The sequence below is a fragment of the Nerophis ophidion genome, linkage group LG08 (genome assembly GCF_033978795.1).
Source record: "Nerophis ophidion isolate RoL-2023_Sa linkage group LG08, RoL_Noph_v1.0, whole genome shotgun sequence".
In the NCBI taxonomy this organism is placed as follows: Eukaryota; Metazoa; Chordata; class Actinopteri; order Syngnathiformes; family Syngnathidae; genus Nerophis; species Nerophis ophidion.
In genome coordinates, this window is record NC_084618.1 from 14,552,473 (window position 1) to 14,577,444 (window position 24,972).

Sequence of the window (24,972 nt, forward strand, 5' to 3'; positions counted from 1 at the left end):
GTTGCCAATCAACCTATCCCCAGGTGCATGTACTTATTCTTGTTTATTCATCCATATATTTAAAATTATTCTTTAATAGTTAAATTACTGTATTCAAATATGTTTTTTGTTAGTTTTCTCTTATTTTTCTTAATTATTTTTGTAATTTATTTTGTTTTTGCTTCTTTATTCCTACTAGTGTTGGTTGTAAGTGATTGGTCATCACATTATAAGCTTTGTTTCTTCCTGCTTCTATTCAGACCTTTAACTTTTTTTAAACCTATTTAAGTATTGAATTTGAGATGTTTTTTGTAATTTTTAATATTATTATTAAGCAGCTAATATTGTGGTACTGGTACCAAGAAGGATTTGGATACTTTTCTAAATAAAAGGGGACCACAAAAAATTGCACAATTGGTTTTATTTTAACAAAAAAATCTTTGGCACATTAAAACGTGTTTATTATTGCAATCGGAAAAAATGTTCTTCCTTAAATAAAATGTTGAACATACTAGACACATTGTCTTTTAGTAGTAAGTAAGCAATTTAAGGCTCCTAATTAGTTTGCTAATGTATACAGTAACATATTGTGTCATTTATCATTCTTTTATTTTGTCAAAATTATAAAGGACAAGCAGTAAAAAATGGATAATTAATTAACTTGTTCGTTTACTGTTAAAATCTGCTTTTTTTCTGTTTCAACATGTTCTATCTACACTTCTGTTAAAATTCAATCACTTATTCTTCTCTTCTTTTGATACTTTACATTGGTTTTGGATGACACCTTGCATTTAGGTATCAATCCAATATCAAGTAGTTACAGGATCATACATTGGTCATATTCAAAGTCCTCATGTGTCCTACGGTGTTAAGAGAAGCATGTCCTATTCCTCCTCGTGCAGGGATGACACTACTGAGAAACGTACTTTATTTGTCGCCATGGAGGCCAGGATTAGTGATTTAGAAGTAGCTAAAACACGGCCGACTGCGGATGGACATTAGCCTCTAAGTAGCTAGCCATGTTTTAAACCCCCTTTTGCTGAGCGGTGTTTCAGTGTTTTAGCTTCACCATCATCGTTAGTTTTTAAGCTACAATGCATCCATTCTCCCTTTTCTGTCCACATACTTTGTCTCCTTGTAAGTACTCTGTGTGTGTGCCATGCCGAACATGCTCCTCTGCTTTAAAACCATCAATGTGACGACGATGCGGCATCATGCCCGGTAAAAAAAGAAACGGACAAAAAAGGGGCAACCGGTACTTTTCAGATAGTATCGTTTTATTTTGATTCATTAGTACCGCGATACTATGCTATACTATACTTCATTGCTCAATATTTTAGTTTTTTGTCTGAAATTGATTTTAAAACTGATCATAAAATGTGTATCTGAGGAAATACAGCATATGAGGTAATTGTAAAACGTATAAATATTTCTGGCATCTCCAGCACAGTTATAAAACATTAAATACTGGAGTAAAACATGCTCTATTCCAGGGGTCGGGAACTTTTTTGTCTGAGAGAGCCATACAAGCCAAATATTTGAAAAAGTACTTCCGTGAGAGCCATACAATATTTTTTTTTAAGACGGAACACAACTAAATGCGTGCATTTTTAAGTAAAACCAACATTTTTAGAGTATAATAAAATAAGTCTCTTATTCTTTTTAATAACACTGTTATTCTGAAGCGAACCAATAATAAATACAATACTTCTTAGCATTAATGCGACTTCTTGAACAGGTGCGGTACAAACCACTTGGATGGATTGAAATGCATGAGAATGTTTTATAATTTTGAACGTTATTTTTGACACTGTGACTACCAGCGGAATTATTAATTACTTATCGTGTTAAACAATGTCAGCTAAGATTTCAAAAGAGCCACATCTGGCTCTAGAGCAATAGGTTCCCTACCCCTGCTTTATTCCAGTGGTTCTCAAATGGGGGCACCTGTACCCCTGGGGGTACTTGAAGGTATGCCAAAGGGTACGTGAGATTTTTTTTAAATATTCTAAAAATAGCAACAATTCAAAAATCCTTTATAAATATATTTATATTATATGAATGTAAGTTCATAAACTGTGAAAATAAATGCAACAATGCAATATTCATTGTTGACAGCTACATTTTTTTGGACGACATGTTCCATAAATATTGATGTTAAAGATTTCTTTTTTGTGAAGGAATGATTAGAATTAAGATCATGAATCAATTAAAATCCCCTAATTAAGGCACTTTTAGTTGATGATTACTTCCATGTGTAGAAATCTTTATTTATAATTGAATCACTTGTTTATTTTTCAACAAGTCATTTAAATATATTTTTTTCCAAATAGTTCAAGAAAGACCACTACAAACGAGCAATATTTTGCACTGTTATACAATTTAATAAATCAGAAACTGATGACGGTGTTTTATTCCTTTATCTCTTTTTTTCCAACTAAAAATGCTTTGTTCTGATTAGGGGGTACTTGAGTTAAAAAAATGTTCACAGGGGGTACATCACTGAAAAAAGGTTGAGGACCACTGCTCTATTAGGGACGGCATGGCGCAGTGCGCAACCCGACGGTCACTGGTTCAAATCCCACCTAGAACCAACCTCGTCACGTCCGTTGTGTCCTGAGCAAGACACTTCACCCTTGCTCCTGATGGTTGCTGGTTGGCGCCTTGCCTGGCAGCTCCCTCCATCAGTGTGTGAATGTGTGTGTGAATGGGTAAATGTGGAAGTAGTGTCAAAGCGCTTTGAGTACCTTGAAGGTAGAAAAGCGCTATACAAGTACAACCCATTTATCATTTATATTCAGTGTTAAGCAAAATAACACATGTGCCTTAAAATACCAGAACACCTTGCTTTATTTGTGTATTTGTATATAATATTACACATTGATGCCTAGTAATAGTGCGTTGTTGAGGTCAATTACTGTTTCTATTGTGTTTTTGAAAGGACTCAAAGTGGAAGCAGCACTCAAACGAGAGCCCCGCGCTGATTGGACAACCGTTCCGACACAGTCAGCCAATCACAGAGCAGCATGGAAGTGCATAAATATCCTATTCGCAGGGCAACGTGGAACAGTCTCTCAGTAAAACGACAAAGGCTAGTACCATAATAATTAGTCATGTCTGGACGTGGCAAAACCGGCGGCAAGGCAAGAGCCAAGGCCAAGACCAGGTCTTCCCGTGCCGGACTGCAGTTCCCAGTGGGTCGCGTCCACCGTCTGCTCCGCAAAGGCAACTACGGCGAGCGTATCGGCGCCGGTGCTCCTGTCTACCTGGCAGCAGTGCTGGAGTATCTGACCGCTGAGATCTTGGAGTTGGCGGGGAACGCAGCCCGTGACAACAAGAAGACCAGAATCATCCCCCGTCATCTTCAGCTGGCTGTCCGCAACGACGAGGAGCTCAACAAACTCCTGGGAGGTGTCACCATCGCCCAGGGCGGTGTGTTGCCTAACATCCAGGCTGTTCTGCTGCCCAAGAAGACCGAGAAGGCCGCCAAGAAGTAAATTACTTCTCATCCTCATCCCCACAAAGGCTCTTTTAAGAGCCACCCACATCTATCAAAAGAGACTCTTAACCTTACTTTGGTCTGCATGAATCATTTTGATTCGTCATAGATCAAACACATGTGCAACCCAAATGTGATACACTCAAAATTTCAAAAAAAAGCCCTGCCTCATTGAGAAATATTATATTAAACTAGTAAACCAGGGGTGTCCATAGGTTGGCCCGGCTGCCATTTGTGGCACGTGGATTATTTTTAAATGGCCAAATTGCTCCTTTTAGGTAAACAATTGAAAACATTTAAAAACAAAGTGGTATAAAAGAGCAAACAGGAAAAATGCAACAATAAATTGTTGCAATGCTTTAGTCTTAAAACACAAACCTGCCATGCAGGCTTTTTCTTTCTTTAAAAAAATAAAAAATCTAAATCAATGTCATTTTGAATAATTGACCTATTCAAGGCTCTGATTACGTCACATTAAATATTCCACTTTAAAATATTTTTGAGGGTTAATGTTCAATATTTTGTGTTTTGACATTTAAAAAACTGAGATGTTTTTTTTTAAGGGGCCTAAAACAAACAAAAACATAAACAATGAAACTAATAATTGACAGATATATCTGAAGGTGATCACTAGATTATTGTGCTAACAGTAAAAAATAATTATATAATTTATTTTTTAACACTTTAATGAGTAGGACACTTTTGGATCCCCAATTATTTTAGTGTGATGTGTTTTTAAGTGTCATGGCTCAAAAAATAATGAATCAAAATCCAAAATCAAGGCTCCAATTATTATATAATCTCAAATATTCCACCTAAAAAATGTTATTGGGTGAAAATATTTTTTTCCTAATATTGATCTACAGATTTAAAACTTGAATAATGAATAATGTCACATTTGTAATATTTTTTGGGGCCTAAAACTCTATGGGGTCCCCGGGATCATAACTAAGTGGAGGCCAAAATGTATATTTTTTCACGGTGGAAGAGGGGTTAGTGCGTCTGCCTCACAATACGAAGGTCCTGCAGTCCTGGGTTCAAATCCAGGCTCGGTATCTTTCTGTGTGGAGTTTTCATGTTCTCCCCGTGAATGCGTGGGTTCCCTCCGGGTACTCCGGCTTCCTCCCACTTCCAAAGACATGCACCTGGGGATAGGTTGATTGGCAACACTAAATTGGCCCTAGTGTGTGAATGTGAGTGTGAATGTTGTCTGTCTATCTGTGTTGGCCCTGCGATGAGGTGGCGACTTGTCCAGGGTGTACCCCGCCTTCCGCCCGATTGTAGCTGAGATAGGCGCCAGCGCCCCCCGTGACCCCAAAAGGGAATAAGCGGTAGAAAATGGATGGATGGATGGATGGTTTTTAAAATAAAAATGATGAAAATGGCGCCCGCTTGCTTTGATTTTTCAGTGTGCGGCCCTCAGTGGAAAAAGTTTGGACACCCCTGTATTAAGTTGAATACATGCAGTACACATTGATAGTCATGTGTAGCTGCTGACATAAGCACATTCTATATTTGTCATATAATTTCATTGTTGACTAGAATAAATAAACACAATGTATAAATAAAGTTCATATTTACCATATTTTTCAGACTAAGTCGCAGTTTTTTCATAGTTTGGCCGGGTGTCCGACCTATACTCCGGAGCGACTTCTGTGTAAAATTATTAACACATTACCGTAAAATATCAAATAATATTATTTATCTCATTCGCGGAAGAGACGCAGAAAATGTCAGTTATCATCACACTCATGCCAACCAATAAGAATTCGGCGGGGGAGGGTCATGGCAGAAGTGCATTGTGGGTCATGGGACGCTAACTGCTATATGCTACTGGCATATCTATTAAAATGGATCATTTCATCGTTGGCGGTAACTTATAAAAACTGAGAACAAAAATGGCAGCGAAAAGGAAATCATGTACTGCAGATTACAAGCTGGACGTAGTGAAATATGCAACAGAAAAAAGGGCAAGAGGAAGCGGCGCATACCTTTGGAGTTGGCAGAGTTGTTTAGAAACGACATCGAGGAAGAAGTTTTCATGGGATTTATGGATTAGGAGTGAGAGATAGTTTGGTAAAGGTATAGCATGTTCTATATGTTATAGTTCTTTGAATGACTCTTACCATAATATGTTAGGTTAACATAGCAGGCACCTTCTCAGTTGGTTATTTTTTCCTCATATAAAGTACACTTATTCAGCCTCTTGTTCACTATTCTTTATTTATTTATTTTAAATTGCCTCATCAGAATTCTTTGAACAGAAATTACAAATCAACAATTCACTTAATTACCCATATCTTTTGTCACTTTGTATCATCGTGTCAATGTCTTTTACTTTATCTTCAACTTTGTTTTTGTCAAAACACTCAATAAACCATCACTTTATCACAGGAGTTCAATCAATCAATCAATCAATGTTTGTTTATATAGACCTAAAACACAAGTGTCTCAAAGGGCTGCACAGGCCACGACATCCGCGGAACAGAGCCTACATAAGGGTAAGGAAAAACTCAACCCAGTGGGAAGTCAATGTGAATGACTATGAGAAACCTTGGAGAGGACCGCATATGTGGGCACCCCCCCCCCCCAACCCCCCCTTCTAGGGGAGACCGAACGCAATGGACGTCATGTGGGTCTATCATAATATTGTGAAAGTCCAGTCCATAGTGGATCTAACATAATAGTGTGAGAGTCCAGTCCATAGCGGATCTAACATAATAGTGTGAGAGTCCAGTCCATAGTGGATCTAACATAATAGTGTGAGAGTCCAGTCCATAGTGGATCTAACATAATAGTGAGAGAGTCCAGTCCATAGTGGATCTAACATAATAGTGTGAGAGTCCAGTCCATGATGGCTCTAACATAATAGTGAGAGTCCAGTCCATAGTGGATCTATCATAACATTGTGAGATTCCAGTCCATAGTGGATCCAACATAATAGTGTGAGAGTCCAGTCCATAGTGGATCGAACATAATAGTGAGAGAGTCCAGTCCATAGTGGATCTAATGTAATAGTGAAATAGTCCAGTCCATAGTGGATCTAACATAATAGTGTGAGAGTCCAGTCCATAGTGGATCTAACATAATATTGTGAGAGTCCAGTCCATAGTGGATCTAACATAATAGTGAAAGAGTCCAGTCCATAGTGGATCTAACATAATAATGAGATTCCAGTCCATAGTGGATCCAACATAATAGTGTGAGAGTCCAGTCCATAGTGGATCTAACATAATATTGTGAGAGTCCAGTCCATAGTGGATCTGACATAATAGTGTGAGAGTCCATTCCATAGTGGATCTAACATAATAGTGAAAGAGTCCAGTCCATAGTGGATCTAACATAATAATGAGAGAGTCCAGTTCATAGTGGATCTAACATAATAGTGTGAGAGTCCAGTCCATAGTGGATCTAACATAATAGTGAAAGTCCAGTCCATAGTGGATCTAACATAATAGTGTGAGAGTCCAATCCATAGTGGATCTAACATAATAGTGTGAGAGTCCAGTCCATAGTGGATCTAACATAATAGTGAGAGTCCAGTCCATAGTGGATCTAACATAATAGTGTGAGAGTCCAGTCCATAGTGGATCTAACATAATAGTGTGAGAGTCCAGTCCATAGTGGATCTAACATAATAGTGAGAGAGTCCAGTCCATAGTGGATCTAACATAATAGTGTGAGAGTCCAGTCCATGATGGCTCTAACATAATAGTGAGAGTCCAGTCCATAGTGGATCTATCATAACATTGTGAGAGTCCAGTCCATAGTGGATCTAACATAATAGTGTGAGAGTCCAGTCCATAGTGGATCTAACATAATAATGAGATTCCAGTCCATAGTGGATCCAACATAATAGTGTGAGAGTCCAGTCCATAGTGGATCGAACATAATAGTGAGAGAGTCCAGTCCATAGTGGATCTAATGTCATAGTGAAATAGTCCAGTCCATAGTGGATCTAACATAATAGTGTGAGAGTCCAGTCCATAGTGGATCTAACATAAAAGTGAGAGCCCAGTCCATAGTGGATCTAACATAATAGTGAGAGTCCAGTCTATAGTGGATTTAACATAATAGTGTGAGAGTCCAGTCCATAGTGGATCCAACATAATAGTGAAAGTCCAGTCCATAGTGGATCTAACATAATAGTGTGAGAGTCCAGTCCATAGTGGATCTAACATAATAGTGTGAGAGTCCAGTCCATAGTGGATCTAACATAATAGTGTGAGAGTCCCGTCCATAGTGGATCCAACATAATAGTGAGAGTCCAGTCCATAGTCGATCTAATGTAATAGTGAAATAGTCCAGTCCGTAGTGGATCTAATGTAATAGTAAGATACTATCGATACCAAGTATCGATAGTGTCGATACTTGGTGAGTATTGGTATCGTATTGATACTGGCATGATGGTATCGATACTTCACCAAATTAAGCGAATCATTCCGATTTAAAAAAAAATGTGAGCGCAGCGCAGGCAGCGCTCCTCACCACTTCACCCTCCTCCCTAGTGATGGGTCGCGAACGAGAACGAGAAAAATTCATCTTCAACCCAAAAAAAAATAAAATAAATACAATTAACATGACGCTTGGTGCGTTCGCGCACACACATCAGTATAATTCGCTCCGAGGTTCACTCGGACTCGCACACACACACACACACACACACACACACACACACACACACACACACACACACACACACACACACACACACACACACACACACACACACACACACACACACACACACACACACACACACACGTGCGTTTCCAGTGCGACTTAATGTCTTGGTTGTAAACTGTAAAGTATTTTATTGCACTAAAATAAAGATTAGAATTTCTCAGTTCTTTGGTTTTGTGTTCATTTTTACAACTGCTTAATAACTGGTGTTTTCTTTTTTACTTAAGTTCTTGTGTGTTGTGATGCGACTAGCCAAGTTCAGTATTTGTTTTCACCTTTGCACTACTTTATTGTAATTGATATTATTACTTTTTTATTTGAATTTCTCAGTACTTTTGTTTTGTGTTCATGTTTACAACTTTGTTCAATAACTAGAGTTTTGTTATTTACCTTAAGTGTTTGTGTGTTTTGAGGCGACAAGCCAGGTTCAGTAGTTGTTTGCACCTTATTTGCATTACTTTATTGCTATTGATATTACTTTTGTAATAAATATTTTATTTTTGGACTTAAATCGTTGTCCTGTGTTGTATTATCATCATAATGAGGATGTCGTGGTGGTTTGTGCAGCCCTTTGAGACACTAGTGATTTAGGGCTATATAAGTAAACATTGATTGATTGATTGATAATCAATTAATAAAGGCAAAAGTACAAATTCGTATCGATACCCCGACTTAAATCGTTGTCCTGTGTTGTATTATTACCATAATCAAATAATAAAGGCAAAAGTACAAATTTGTATTCGTATCGATACCCCGAGATGCCCCCCTCCCGCCATCAGACACTTCCGTTATCGGTATTGGCGATACTGGCCGGCATCGGATCGGTATCGATACCCAAATTTGCGATATTGCCCACCCCTAGTCCAGTCCACAGTGGATCTAATGTAATAGTGGGTCCAGTCCATAGTGGATCTAGTTAACAGCGTAGAGTCAAGACCATGTTGATTAGTTGAGTTTACAGACTAGTCACTCTCAGAATGAAGAAGCTTCCGGCCTGCAAATAACAACTTTCTATTAGGAATAAGCCCTATGCTGCCCTCTGACAGTCAAGTTGAACACAATACAATTGGAATGATTACTCAACTAATCATATTTTAGCTCTAAAAGACACATATGACTTGTCACAATTTGATGATATAATATTGAGATAGGAATCAATCTTTGATAGAAGTGGGTGGCTCTTAAAAGAGCCTTTGTGGGATTATAAGTGAGAAGTATTTTACTTCTTGGCAGCCTTCTCGGTCTTCTTGGGCAGCAGAACAGCCTGGATGTTAGGCAACACACCGCCCTGGGCGATGGTGACACCTCCCAGGAGTTTGTTGAGCTCCTCGTCGTTGCGGACAGCCAGCTGAAGATGACGAGGGATGATTCTGGTCTTCTTGTTGTCACGGGCTGCGTTCCCCGCCAACTCCAAGATCTCAGCGGTCAGATACTCCAGCACTGCTGCCAAGTAGACAGGAGCACCGGCGCCGATACGCTCGCCGTAGTTGCCTTTGCGGAGCAGACGGTGGACGCGACCCACTGGGAACTGTAGTCCGGCACGGGAGGACCTGGTCTTGGCCTTGGCTCTTGCCTTGCCGCCGGTTTTGCCACGTCCAGACATAGCTAATTAATTTGGTATTAACCCTTAACGTTTAACTGAAAGACAGTTCCACATTGCCCTGCGAATAGGATATTTATACACTTCCATGCTGCTCTGTGATTGGCTGACTGTGTCGGGGAACGGTTGTCCAATCAGCGCGGGGCTCTCGTTTGAGTGCTGCTTCCACTTTGAGTCCTTTCAAAAACACAATAGAAACAGTAATTGACCTCAACAACGCACTATTACTAGGCATCAATGTGTGATATTATATACAAATACACAAATACAGCAAGGTGTTCTGGTACTTTAAGGCACATGTGTTATTTTGCTTAACGCTGAATAGAGCAGTGGTCCTCAACCTTTTTTCAGTGAACATTTTTTTAATTCAAGTACCCCCTAATCAGAGCAAAGCATTTTTGGTTGAAAAAAATTGATAAAGAAGTAAAATACCGTCATCAGTTTCTGATTTATTAAATTGTATAACAGTGCAAAATATTGCTCATTTGTAGTGGTCTTTCTTGAACTATTTGGGAAAATATATATTTAAATGACTAAAAACGTGTTGAAAAATAAACAAGTGATTCAATTATAAATAAAGATTTATACACATAGAAGTAATCATCAACTAAAAGTGCCTTAATTAGGGGATTTTAATTGATTCATGATCTTAATCCTAATCATTTCTTCACAAAAAAGAAATCTTTAACATCAATATTTATGGAACATGTCGTCCAAAGAAATCTAGCTGTCAACAATGAATATTGCATTGTTGAATTTCTTTTCACAGTTTATGAACTTACATTCATATTATGTTGAAGTATTATTCAATAAATATATTTATAAAGGATTTTTGAATTGTTGCTATTTTTAGAATATTTAAAAAAAATCTCACATACCCTTTGGCATACCTTTAAGTACCCCCCGGGGTACGGGTGCCCCCATTTGAGAACCACTGGAATAAAGCAGGGGTAGGGAACCTATGGCTCTAGAGCCAGATGTGGCTCTTTTGAATATTGCACCTGGCTCTCAGATAAATCTTAGCTGACATTGTTTAACACGATAAGTAATGAACAATTCTGCTGGTAGTCACAGTGTCAAAAATAACGTTCAAAATATAAAACATTCTCATGCATTTTAATCCATCCAACTGGTTTCTACCGCACCTGTTCAAGAAGTCGTATTAATGCTAAGAAGTATTTTATTTATTATTGGTTCGCTTCAGAATAACAGTGTTATTAAAAAGAATAAGAGACTTATTTTATTATACTCTAAAAATGTTGATTTTACTTAAAAATACACGCATTTAGTTGTGTTCAGCCTTAAAAAAATATTATATGGCTCTCACGGAAGTACTTTTTCAAATATTTGGCTTGTATGGCTCTCTCAGACAAAAAAGTTCCCGACCCCTGGAATAGAGCATGTTTTACTCCAGTATTTAATGTTTTATAACTGTGCTGTAGATACCAGAAATATTTATACGTTTTACAATTACCTCATATGCTGTATTTCCTCAGATACACATTTTATGATCAGTTTTAAAATTAATTTCGGACAAAAAACTAAAATACTGAGCAATGAAGTATAGTATAGTATAGTATCGCGGTACTAATGAATCAAAATAAAAAAACGATACTATCTGAAAAGTACCGGTTGCCCCTTTTTTGTCCGTTTCTTTTTTTACCGGGCATGATGCCGCATCGTCGTCACATTGATGGTTTTAGAGCAGAGGAGCATGTTCGCCATGGCACACACACAGAGTACTTACAAGGAGACAAAGTATGTGGACAGAAAAGGGAGAATGGATGCATTGTAGCTTAAAAACTAACGATGATGGTGAAGCTAAAACACTGAAATACCGCTCAGCAAAAGGGGCTTTAAAACATGGCTAACTACTTAGAGGCTAATGTCCATCCGCAGTCGGCCGTGTTTTAGCTACTTCTAAATCACTAATCCTGGCCTCCATGGTGACACATAAAGTACGTTTCTCAGTAGTGTCATCCCTGCACGAGGAGGAATAGGACATGCTTCTCTTAACACCGTAGGACACATGAGGACTTTGAATATGACCTATGTATGATCCTGTAACTACTTGATATTGGATTGATACCTAAATGCGAGGTGTCATCCAAAACTAATGTAAAGTATCAAAGAAGAGAAGAATAAGTGATTATTGCATTTTAACAGAAGTGTAGATAGAACATGTTGAAACAGAAAAAAAGCAGATTTTAACAGTAAACGAACAAGTGAAATAATTATCCATTTTTTACTGCTTGTCATTTATAATTTTGACAAAATAAAAGAATGATAAATGACACAATATGTTACTGCATACATTAGCAAACTAATTAGGAGCCTTAAATTGCTTACTTACTACTAAAAGACAATGTGTCTAGTATGTTCAACATTTTATTTAAGGAAGAACATTTTTTCCGATTGCAATAATAAACACGTTTTGATGTGCCAAAGATTTTTTTGTTAAAATAAAACCAATTGTGCAATTTTTTGTGGTCCCCATTTATTTAGAAAAGTATCCAAATCCTTCTTGGTACCAATACCACAATATTAGCTGCTTAACAATAAAACATCTCAAATTCAATACTTAAATTAGTTTTAAAAAAAATAAAAGAAAAAGTTAAAAAAAGGTCTGAATAGAAGCAAGAAGAAACAAAGCTTATAATGTGATGACCGATCACAACTAACACTAATAGGAATAAAAAAGCAGAAAAAATAAAATTCAAAATCAAATAAGAAAATGAGAAAACTGACAAAAAACATTTTAAAAAAGTAATTTAACCATTAAAGAATAATTTTGAGTATATGGATGAACATACAAGATTAAGATTAGTATTAGAGATTAATTGAATGCAAATCAAACTATTGGAATATATTAGAGATACAATTTTAAAAAATAATGACAGATATATTGAAGGTAAGGATCAGTATGAAACACCCTTAATTCTTTCAATTACATACCATAAAATTACCTAGACTATTTGAGTATGGATATTAATGATAGAATTAAGGTATATATGACATCAACTACAACTATTAAAGAATACAGTCAGAATAGTAATACCAAGTTGTCTATGGTTACATTGTAGCAAGAATGACTTTAGTTGAAGGTGTGGTGGCTCTTAAAAGAGCCGTTGTGGTAGAAGAGTTAGAAGCTTATGCTCTCTCTCCGCGGATTCGGCGGGCCAGCTGGATGTCTTTAGGCATGATGGTGACTCTCTTGGCGTGGATGGCGCACAGGTTGGTGTCCTCAAACAGACCGACCAGGTATGCCTCGCTAGACTCCTGGAGAGCCATCACTGCGGAGCTCTGGAAGCGGAGGTCGGTCTTGAAATCCTGGGCGATTTCCCTGACCAGGCGCTGGAAGGGCAGTTTGCGGATGAGCAGCTCGGTGGACTTCTGGTAGCGACGGATCTCACGGAGGGCCACGGTGCCGGGCCTGTAACGGTGAGGTTTCTTGACGCCGCCGGTGGCGGGTGCGCTCTTGCGAGCGGCCTTGGTGGCAAGCTGCTTCCTGGGGGCTTTGCCACCGGTGGACTTACGGGCTGTCTGCTTGGTTCTTGCCATGGTTGGTTACGTCTCGACTCTGGGGAAAGTACGATGAATCAAAACCACTGCAAGCTGTGCCTTTTATAAAGACAAGTCAGCGCTGATTGGTCCATATGGGAGGAGTTCGGCGCAAAGGCTGATCAACCATTGGACAAGAGCACTTTGATATGAACCAATCATCGACAAGAACTGCCCAACAGCCTCTGAAGCCCCGGACTATTTGCAGAATGTAGTTTGGCACCAGAAATTAGAATCAGAATTGTTTTTTATTGCCATTATTTGAGAACGGGTTCACAATTGTGGTGCAATCGTGCAACATAAAACCAATAATAGGTAATAAAAAGAGCTGTAACTGAGCGATCAGATCTTGTTATTGTTTAAGTGCCTGATGGCCGTGGGGGAAAAACCTGTTCAGGTGGCGGGTCTGGATGGACCGTAGTCTCCTGTATTAGATTATTATATCCATATATAATGTATTGCAGCAGCATACTGGGGGTTATGTGTCAATCATACCTTTTTGAGTTTATTGATTGCTTAAGCTGCTGCCCCCGCGACCTGACCTCAGATAAGCGGAAGAAGATGGATGTTTTTCTTTTCCAATGGTTTTATTGGCCAAATATGTTTAACACATGGTGAATTTGACTTGGTAGACAGTGTTCTCTTTGTTTAATGCAAGAAACAAGAAAAAAAAAAAAACATAACAGCGAGAGAGGGAGAACAGTACCATGGCAATTGTCTCCTGCTGCTCATTTACTAAAAATAGAATTATAATTATAAAAAGTTGAAATGTTGACTCTAATACCAGAACAAGCTGCCATGCTATTATTAATTATTCAAGACTCAAATTGAATGGAATCTTCCGCTTTGAAATATTTTGGGGTGAAATCTACAAATGTGCTGTTTGTCGTTTGAAACCTAAGGTTTGTTTTTCAAAAAACATGAAACGAAGATAATTTAAAAATAAAACCTTTTATAATCTGAAATTTGGTTTTGAGGTTCAAGCATTAGAATTAAATAAAAACAGCCCAACTGCTAAAAAAAACTATGTTTTTAAAAAAAGTGAATCAAAGTCAATGTTTTAAATTGACCTGTTTAAAGAATCCAATTACTTCCAATAATGATCTTCAAAATATTTCTGGGGAAAATATATATTTTTTATTTTACTGCAAAAAAAGCATTTCATTTGACCCAGGTGTGAAACATAAAAATATATTAATCAATCAGATCCCCGAACCGGTATTAAAACATTCTAAGGGCCTTTAATGTTCACTTTAAGAGGGTGAAATGATGGATCTAGTTTCGAGTTTGCAATGTAAACATCTGAGACTTCACATCATCTGACAACCGCATTGACCAATGTATATATATCAGTTCAACAAACCCCAATTGAAGTTTGCAAAGAACGTTGTAGAGGCTGTAACATGGTAAAACAATCATGTCACAATCGAATATTGCTCTTTAAAAAGAAGTGGTGGCTCTTAAAAGAGCCGTTTGGTTTAATGTAAGAAGAGAAGATTCACTTCTTCTTGGCTGCAGTCTTGGCTTTAGGCTTGCTCGCCTTCTTAGCGGGGCTCTTCTTGGCAGCAGGACTCTTCCTGGCCGCTGGGGCTTTCCTCGCCGCCGGCTTGGCGGCTTTGGCGGGGCTTTTGGTGCTCTTCTTAGCCGCCGTCTTTGCCTTCTTCTTCGGGGTTGTCGCCTTCTTTGCAGGCTTCTTAGTTGTGGCCTTGACAGACTTCTTGACTGCGACTTTCTTCACTGGTGATTTCTTGGCTGCGGGCTTCTTGGCGGCGCTCTTAGCCTTAGCGGGAGCTTTCTTGGGCTTGGCTTCGGACGCCTTGTTCATCTTGAAGGAGCCGGAAGCGCCGGTGCCCTTGGTCTGCACTAAGATGTCCTTGGCCACCAGTTTCCTGACAGCAATCTTGATGCGAGCCTTGTTCTTCTCCACATCGTAACCGGCGGCGTTCAAGGAGTTCTTGAGGGAGGCTAGAGAGACTCCTTTGCGCTCCTTGGACTTGGCGACAGCCTCGGTGATCAGCTGGGACACGCTGGGTCCGGCCTTCGCGGTCTTGGTGGTCTTCTTCTTCTTTACCGTCTTGGACGGAGCGGGTGCGGCTGGTGCTACTTCTGCCATGATGGCTTGGTTTGACTCGGGTGGTTGTTGACAGGGACTGAGGTGAGACTCAACTGGTCAGTACGTCGCAAGGGGCGGAACTTAAAGGCAGGATGAGAACCGTGGAGACTCAAGCGACTGGCTCTCTCCTCGGCGCGCTGTCAAACTGGCCTCACTTGTGTTTTCTCCGCACATTTAAAACGATTAAAAGACGCGAAATAAATGATTTTAGAAAGTAAAAATGATCTCATTTTGTAGTAGACTAGTGTCTCCTCACATTTATGACGTTTAGAGTGTGCACATTTGTGACATTTGGATCGAACTACCCTCCAAAGCTGACTTCTTCCCCGACATCAGCAGCAAAGCTGGACGACTTTCCTCACTCATTTCTACAATTAAACACTTAAAAGTCCCTCACAATGCAAAAAAAACTGCCCTACAGGTTACAAAACATGTTCACTCAGAAACTCCCAGCCCAAATAGACAAACATTGATGGCCGCTGTGAAACAAGACAAGGTTTTAGTGACGCAGCAAACACAATGACCACTGTTGGGGTCAGGCTGGTGTCTGTTATCATCTAATATCACCTCTCACGTCTTTAATACATCATTCTATTCTCTTTGTGCAATTAAAGACTTGTGTCAGTCCATCTTGTATTAGAACCATAGTTTTATGTTCCAAATGCTACTAAACAAACAAAAGTGGAGACCCACTCTCCTTACACTAGAACACTTTTATCACAATATATCTTCTCACAGGACAACACTATAGACATTAATATGTTGACTATATAGGTTTGTATATACATATATAGAGAGAGGATAAAGAGTATTGAAATAAATATGTTGACTATAGAAAATAGATTTTTATACACATATAAAGAGAGGATAAAGAGTAGTCAGTGTACAGCATGACTGACTACTATTATCTACTAAAATAATTCAACACATGTCCATTATTGCCTAAATACTCATGTATTGCATGTGCAACACTAATAATACTTCAATGTATTTTTAGATAACATTAAACAATGAACTTTAGAAACTGTTTGCACTGTATTCATATAAAAGGTGATAAAGATGAACAACACAATGCATTCATTGTAGTTGACAACACTTTTATTTTTCAATACTTTATAGAGTGATATTACATTCCACAAAACATTTTCAACCATTCATCTTAACAGCAGCAGCATGTATGATAACTATAATAATGTATTTAATTTATTGATCATGAACTGTTTGTTGCTTGATTTACATCTAACGTATACATTTATTACTTTACATCATTCATCGTTAATGTCTTTAACGCAGCATTTTCCCTTATTAATTTCTTACTTTCACCACTGCACACTAGTTACACATTCCATGATCTTTTCTCCAACAAATAGACAATAATGACATCAAAGCACAGGAAGTGTAGAAATTATTTCAACATACAGGAAATATCAGTGTCAACATGTACAATAATGACCAGTATATAGACAATACTATTAGACAAGTTGACACACAAAGTAAGGATCATATAAACTCTCGGTTCTTCTCCTTTTTTTCAAACGTGGAATTTTTGGAAATGTGAATTTGATATTCCTTGATGTAGCTTTTTATTTTAGTCCGCAACAGATAAACCATACATTTAAATCTTTGTGTCTCATTTAGGCCCACATTTAAGCTATAGACTGCAAAGTAGTAGGCAGCAAAGGTTAGATATCAAAGTAAATCAGGATTATATTAGGGAAAAAGGCAAATACCATGAAAGGAATGATGTTGCTACTTTGACTGGCTAGTTTTTACTCATGGCATGTGTATTAATGCAATTATTTATATTGTTGAATCCAGGGGTAAAACGCTCTCCATCAATAGGAATCCTACTGAAATGTGTAGTATAGTTAAAACATACTTTGAATACATTCTAATTACTATTACTTTTTAAACAGACTAATTGACAGAAGTAACATCGCAATTAAATTTAAATGCCTTTTATTTCGACAATTAAAATGTTTTAGTTTGGGCAAGTACTTGATTATCTTAGACCAGGGTTGCCCATTACGTCGATCGCGATCGACTGGTCGATCTCGGAGGGTGTGTCAGTCGATCTCAAGCCAGGCATTAAAAAATAGACATAAAAATGAGCAATCATCAATCATACCAAGACATCACTTTTGTCAGTTGTTTGACATTCTCGGCACCCGAGGATCTTGTGAGATGACGCTGGCTGCTGCGAGCTCATATTTAAGAAAAAAATCACTAACAGGGCGGACGCTGAGAAACACATTTTATTTCTAGAGACTCCGTACCTACTGTCAAAACTCTAAAGACCGACAGCACAGTTCCTGTCTTCACCATAAAAGACCTGTTTCATCCTGCCTGTGCTAACAAAATAAGAGTCTCAGAAAGCTAGCGTGCACAAGCTAGCAGGCTACGGAGTTTGATGCCAATGTATTTCTCCCCCGCCCTCAGCGACCGCTTTCTCCCTTGCTTGCCCACCCGCACACTCACTGACGTCACTCACCTGCTGCCAGACATTAAAGGGCCACACACATATGCTACTCTCATAACAAAGTGTTTAAAAACGAGTATGCAAGTTGGACAAATGAGATGCCAAATCCAACCACTTTCATGTGGTATTGGACAGAAAGGAGGACTTTTTTTTTTCCTCCATTTGAAAATGCGGACGTTATCAGCACCACTGTCTAATTCCAATGAATGCAAGTCATCAGAATCAAATACACCAACTTATATTCTTGTCTTCATGAAAGAAAGGAATCTATGTGTATTAAACATGCTTGTATTATCATTAAACACCATTAACCTGTTAACAAAAAAGTATCTTTCATAAATAAATAAATATAAATTGGAATGAGGTAGATCTCCTCGACTTGGTCAATTGAAAAGTAGCTCACCTGCAGAAAAAGTGTGAGCGACCCTGTCCTAGACCATCAAAAGCCAATACATATATAATACAATATTTGTATTGAACACCTTTAACGTCATGTTAAAATACGTCATGTGTAAAAGATAAGTACCACACCCGCTGAAAACTTGACAGTACTTTAAGTACACAAAAATCAGTCTTACATTTTTGTTATGTCCTGTTTCTTTGGGTTGTATACTTTGCATACATTTTGTTTTTTTTCCTGATTTGCTAGAATGCTATCATTCTAGTTGAAGTATAATCCAAAATAGTGGATTAATGGCACCACCTAATTGAACGTTAACAGAACAAGAGTATAAATGAAGAATATTTCTGAAAAAATTATAAAAAAAATATTTAATCGACCCGTACTTCATGACACTAATCAATGTATATATATGTAATATCAAATATTATGCTCAAATTATACTATTTTAGCCCGATGTTTGAACTGTAAATTGCATTAGAGAAATGTCCAAACTCTGATAAATAACAATATTTACTGGCAGCAGGTTAAGGTACAATAAAACCATATTCCGAATTCAAAGTGTGTTGCTCTTCAGAAGAATTAAGTGGCTCTTAAAAGAGCCGTTTTGATGGAGCTCGAGTGAATCTACTAGAGCATCTTTACTTGGAGCTGGTGTACTTGGTGACGGCCTTGGTGCCCTCAGACACGGCGTGCTTGGCCAGCTCACCCGGCAGCAGGAGGCGGACGGCGGTCTGGATCTCCCTGGAAGAGATGGTGGATCTCTTGTTGTAGTGAGCCAGACGAGACGCCTCGGAGGCGATGCGCTCGAAGATGTCGTTGACGAAGGAGTTCATGATGCTCATGGCCTTGGACGAGATGCCGGTGTCGGGGTGGACCTGTTTCAGGACCTTGTACACGTAGATGGCGTAGCTCTCCTTCCTTGTCTTTCTGCGCTTGCCTTTGCCTTTTCCGGCAGCCTTGGTGACGGCTTTCTTGGAGCCCTTCTTGGGCGCGGACTTGGCTGGCTCAGGCATCGTACTGTTGACCGTATGTCTCTTGGAGATATTTCCTGTGGACTGATGGCGAGGCAGCGCTGTAAATAACCAGTTTTATGTAAATTTACTATGCACCAACGCTTTCTTTTGATTGGCTGACATTACTAATGACGATGCCATACCTCCTTTTCTCTATTGGAAGAAAATAACAAAGTATAAATAAGCGTTTTCTGACGTAGAACCGTCCTTAAAATTGTTTATTCGGTTTTGGAAGAATTTCAGAAAATACTATCAACACTTCTGACATATTTTTGACACATTTGTAAAAAAAACTAGGCTGTAATGTTTATTAGTGTTTCATGAAAAAGCAGCATAACATATTTTGTGCTATAGTTTTTTGCTGTGTGTGATCTTTGTCTGAATACTACATCTAATCTTCAAGATAAAAAAGAATACACTAGAAGATTCAGCAGTATTTTTGTTATTCAGAATAGCATATATATTATATATATATTTTTTAAATGTACATCTTTACAATGGCTTACTTTTTATACTTGTATATACAGTTTATTCTTATGTATTTTTTGTATAGTTTTCCGTATTAGCAAACCCCTTGAAATATAGTGATGTCACTGTCAAAGTGATGTGAAACCACCTTAAGGAATATTTACAAAAATGATCAATACGTCAAAAATAATTCCAATAAATAAGAGTAATATTGGTATATCAGTAAAAAAAAAAAAAAAAAAAAAAAAAAAAAAAAACATTCTGGTGCACGTAACTGCTGTGTTAATCGTTTTTTAAACTGGAAAAATGTTTTTTTTTAAATAACCTTAATAGTCCTTATAGAATGTTTACCATTGAAACTTTAGCTACATTAAACTGTTTCAGAATAATTCAATAAATCAACAGATTTTCCTTAAACCTCAGTAAAACTCAAATAATGCTATTTGGTAAAATTTGGTAGAAAAGACCATCATACAAAAATAGAAATAGACAGAGTAGACACTGAAAGGGTAAAATAAACTGGATGTTTTGGGAGCAATAATAGATGATAAAATGTATTGGAAATCTCATAAAACAATTGCCATTATAAGGTGGAAGGAAACATTTCAATAATGAACAAATCAAAATATGTCCTGGCTTGAAAATGCCTTCATATTCTCTTCTGCTCACTAGTGTTACATATCTGAGTGTTTGTGGAGAAATATGGGAAACAACTACAAAAGTACATTTCATTCACCGAAAAGAATAATTAGACTGATACATAATGTTGGATATAGAAAACATAAAAACCCTTTATTTATTGAGTCAAAAATATTGAAGTTCAATGATATGGTAAAATTGCAAACAGCTAAAATGATGCACAAAGCAAATTATAACCTGCTACCCAAGAATGTACAACAATTCTTCTCAACTAAACAGGAGCAATATAATCTTAGAGGAAAATCTAATTCAAAACATGTGTATGCTCGTACAACACTAAAAACCTGTAGCATATCAGTTTGTGGAATTAAATTATGGAATGGATTAAGTAAAGTTAATCAATGTAGTGGTATGATCCAGTTTAAGAGGTTGTTCCAGTTAAAATGTGCTTAAAAAGTACAAAGAAGAATGAGAAACACCTTCAACCTCCTTGAAAATTGGATATTTGACATCTCAGTATATTAATCATGACTGACTTAATTATCTATTACAAGAACAGATGTATTAATCATTCCCCGATGTCACTGTGTTACAAAAAGAAGACTAAACGAAGTTATGTTTTGTAAACGCTCTGAAGTGGGAAAGGTGTAGGATTTAATAAGCTCTGCTTCTTCCCACTGATTCTGACAATGATACAAAATAATATGACATTTTATGATGTATTATACTTATAGTGTGTTCACGTTCGAAATAAACTAAAACAAGAAAGAATAATTCACACCAATATTGTATAAAATTATATACAATATATAAATGTGTGTGTGTGTGTGTTTATAACCACCGCCAGATGCTGTTTTCTCAGTAAAACAGAGTAAAATAACGTATTGTAGATATGCAGAGACACCAAACCAATGAGCCAGACTTTTGAGCGCATTATTGATCATTCAGTTCTTCAACATTCATATTTTTTGAAGGAGTATTAATTATTATGGATGGCTAAATCCAGATGTGAATAGTATCAATACCAAGGTGGCTGTGATACTAGAGTGATGAGATCGATATGTATGTTGTACCCGTAGTTTCTCTTCTGTAAATTCAGCAACTCACTTATATTTATTTAAAAAGTTCTCCGGTTGATCATCTTGCTCAGGTCCACTAGGCCCCTTCCCTCCTCTCTCCTGCTGGTGAGATGGCGGAAGGGAAGTAGAATGTTTTGTGGAGCTATTTTACAGTTTCAGACGAGAAACTGATAGTTGTGACATATGCAGTAAAAGTATACGTTCCAGAGGTAACACTACTACTACTACTACCAACCTCTATAAGCACTTAAAATATGTGCACCCAAAACATAAATGCTGAGCTGCAAAGCAAAGGAACTACTCCAAAACTAAACCAGAGCCCTGACAGGCCTCTCTAAATCCTGAATATCCAGGGAGCAATTTCTAAAAGTGAAAGTTATTTCCAGCTTTGTTTGATTCTGGTGGTCAAAGATGCAATGTTGCAGGTAGATTAACCTATTCTTAATGGTAACAGTTGAAAAGACCATCATAAAAAATAAAAATAAACACTGAAAGGGTATAATACCCTAGATCAGTGGTTATCAAATGGGGGTACGCGGACCCCTGGGGGTACTTGAAGGTATGCCAAGGGGTACGTGAGACTTTTTAAACATATTCTAAAAAAAACACAATTCAAAAATCCTTTATAAATATATTTATTGAATACAACTTCAACAAAATATGAATGTAAGTCCATAAAGTGTGAAAAGAAATGCAACAATGCAATATTCAGAGTTGACAGCTAGATTCTTTGTGGACATGTTCCATAAATATTGATGTTAAAGATTTTTTTTGTGAAGAAATGTTTAGAATGAAGTTGATGAATCCAGATGGATCTCTATTACAATCCCCAAAGAGGGGACTTTAAGTTGATGATTACTTCTAGGTGTAGAAATCTTTATTTATAATTGAATCACTTGTTTATTTTTCACAAAGTTATTAGTTTTTTTTTTTTCAAAAAAGTTCAAAAAAGACCACAACAAATGAAAAATATGTTGCACTGTTATACAATTTATTAAATCAGAAACTGATGACATAGTGTTGTATTTTACTTTACCTCTTTTTTTCAACCAACTTTTTTTTTGCTCTGATTAGGGGGTACTTGAATGAAAAAAAAAAATGTTCACAGGGGCACATAACTGAAAAAAGGTTGAGAACCATTGCCCTAGATCAGGGGTCGGGAACCTTTTTGGCTGAGAGAGCCATGAAAGCCAAATTGTTTAAAATGTATTTCCGTGAGAGCCACATCATATTTTTTTAACATTGAATACAACTAAATGCGTGCATTTTTTGAGTAAAACTGACATTTTTAGAGTATAATAAGTCTCTAATTATTTTTAATAACATTATTTTTTGAACAGGTGCGGTTGAAACGGATGGATGGATTAAAATGCATGAGAATGTTTTTATATTTTGAACGTTATTTTTAACATCGTGATTACCAGCGGAATTATTCATTACTTATCGTTAAGCAATGTCAGCTAAAATGTATCTGAGAGCCAGATGCAGTCAACAGAAGAGCCACATCTGGCTGTAGAGCCATAGGTTCCCTACCCCCCTGCCCTAGATATATAAAAGGTATATTGAGGCATGATATAAATATATAAAAGTTGATTTAATCAATTGAAACTGTCTTGGATATCAATAATTTCTGATTTCTACTCATTACTGAACGTTTGGTTAAATTAACTGGTCAATTAATATGAGTTTATCCATTCCTTGACAATCCTAAATATTTTATATAATGGTTGTTTTCATGACCATCTCTATGAATTCTAACTTAGTGTCCGTTAATGTAACGATTAAACATTTAGGTAATAGAGCTCTTTATAGATGTGGTGGTGGTCCTTAAAAGGACCGTTTAAACTTTGATGGGGGAAAATCCAGGAATTGTTTAACCTCCGAAACCGTACAGAGTGCGTCCCTGCCTCTTGAGGGCGTAGACAACATCCATGGCGGTCACAGTCTTCCTCTTGGCGTGCTCGGTGTAAGTGACGGCATCGCGGATGACGTTCTCAAGGAACACCTTCAGCACGCCGCGGGTCTCCTCGTAGATCAGGCCGGAGATACGCTTCACTCCGCCGCGGCGAGCCAGACGGCGGATGGCGGGTTTGGTGATTCCCTGGATGTTATCACGGAGAACTTTGCGGTGACGCTTGGCGCCTCCTTTCCCCAGTCCTTTGCCTCCCTTGCCGCGTCCAGACATGTTAGCTATGAAGTTGAACAATGCTTCCTTACAAGAAAGGCGGCCGGTCTTATTACACAAAAGCGGACCTGAAAGAAGACATCTGATACAATCTTGGGGAGGAGGAGCTTTAATCAGAAGCACCTCCCCTTTACTCAATGGACAATGCTACTTGGTTCTTTGTCAAATGCCATTCATATCACACATTCTTAAAGTCCTACTGAAATGAGATTTTCTTATTTAAACGGGGATAGCAGGTCCATTCCATGTGTCATACATCATCATTTTGTGATATTGCTATATTTTTGCTGAAAGGATTTAGTAGAGAACATCCACGATAAACTTCACAACTTATGGTCGCTAACAGAAAAGAGTTGCCTGTACCGGAAGTAGCAGATGATGACGTCACATGTTAATGGCTCCTCACATGTTCACATTGTTTTTAATGGGAGCCTCCGACAAAAAGAGCTATTTGGACCGAGAAAACGACAATTTCCACATTAATTTGAGCGAGGATGAAAGATTTATGTTTGAGGATATTGATAGCGACGGACTAGAAAAAAAAAAAAAAGTTTAAAAAAAAGGTGATTTCATTGGGACAGATTCAGATGTTTTTAGACACATTTATTAGGATAATTCTGGGGAATCCCTTATCTTTCTATTGCGTTGCTAGTGTTTTAGTGAGTTTAACAGTACCTGATAGTCGGAGGTGTGTGTCCACGGGTATCTTGACGCGCAGTGTCTCAAGTAAGTCGACGGCAGCTTTATGGATGGCGCAAGCTCAGTTTATCTTTGGTAAGAAGCGACTTTTTACCACAATTTTCTCACCGCAACCTGCTGGTTGACATTCGGTCGGGATCCATGTTCGCTTAACCGCGCTCTGATCCATAGTAAAGTTTCACCTCCGGGAATTTTAAACAATGAATCACCGTGTGTTTGTGTGGCTAATGCTTCCCAACTCCATCTTTTTACTTTGACTCCTCCATTATTAATTGAAAAAATTGCAAAAGATTCAGCAACACAGATCTCCAAAATCCTGTGTAATTATGCGGTTAAAGCAGACGACTTTTAGCTGTGTGTGTGTGTGCAGTCACGCGTACACGTCATCATTATGCGACGTTTTCAACAACAAACTCCCGGGAAATTTAAAATTGCAATTTAGTAAATTAAAGAGGCCGTATTGGCATGTGTTGCAATGTTAATATTTCATCATTGATATATAAACTATCAGACTGTGTGGTCGCTAGTAGTGGCTTTCAGTAGGCCTTTAATGTGGATTACAGAGATAAATT

At 37.8% G+C, this 24,972-nt stretch overlaps 5 protein-coding genes across 5 annotated transcripts; 1 reads left to right on the forward strand and 4 right to left on the reverse strand.

Annotated features, from left to right (window-relative positions):
- The first annotated feature begins 3,062 nt into the window (after nucleotides 1–3,062).
- LOC133557361 (histone H2A) lies at nucleotides 3,063–3,493 on the forward strand. The gene has a single exon (XM_061907763.1). It carries the CDS (start codon nucleotides 3,093–3,095, stop codon nucleotides 3,474–3,476), a length of 384 nt encoding a protein of 127 aa, XP_061763747.1. The 5' UTR covers nucleotides 3,063–3,092; the 3' UTR covers nucleotides 3,477–3,493.
- A 5,792-nt stretch (nucleotides 3,494–9,285) lies between these two features.
- LOC133557372 (histone H2A) lies at nucleotides 9,286–9,794 on the reverse strand. Its single transcript, XM_061907776.1, has one exon. It carries the CDS (start codon nucleotides 9,762–9,764, stop codon nucleotides 9,381–9,383), a length of 384 nt encoding a protein of 127 aa, XP_061763760.1. The 5' UTR covers nucleotides 9,765–9,794; the 3' UTR covers nucleotides 9,286–9,380.
- Nucleotides 9,795–12,469: 2,675 nt separating this feature from the next.
- LOC133557378 (histone H3-like) lies at nucleotides 12,470–23,708 on the reverse strand. The gene is made up of 3 exons (XM_061907782.1): nucleotides 23,416–23,708; nucleotides 13,666–13,711; nucleotides 12,470–13,323 (listed from the first exon to the last, which is right to left on the reverse strand). Exons 1-3 carry the CDS (start codon nucleotides 23,699–23,701, stop codon nucleotides 12,912–12,914), a joined length of 744 nt encoding a protein of 247 aa, XP_061763766.1. The 5' UTR covers nucleotides 23,702–23,708; the 3' UTR covers nucleotides 12,470–12,911.
- On the reverse strand, nucleotides 14,435–15,479 carry LOC133557368 (histone H1-like). The gene has a single exon (XM_061907771.1). It carries the CDS (start codon nucleotides 15,433–15,435, stop codon nucleotides 14,821–14,823), a length of 615 nt encoding a protein of 204 aa, XP_061763755.1. The 5' UTR covers nucleotides 15,436–15,479; the 3' UTR covers nucleotides 14,435–14,820.
- On the reverse strand, nucleotides 18,809–19,352 carry LOC133557374 (histone H2B 1/2-like). The gene has a single exon (XM_061907778.1). The coding sequence runs from the start codon at nucleotides 19,328–19,330 to the stop codon at nucleotides 18,956–18,958; it is 375 nt and encodes a 124-aa protein (XP_061763762.1). The 5' UTR covers nucleotides 19,331–19,352; the 3' UTR covers nucleotides 18,809–18,955.
- Nucleotides 23,709–24,972: the final 1,264 nt, after the last annotated feature.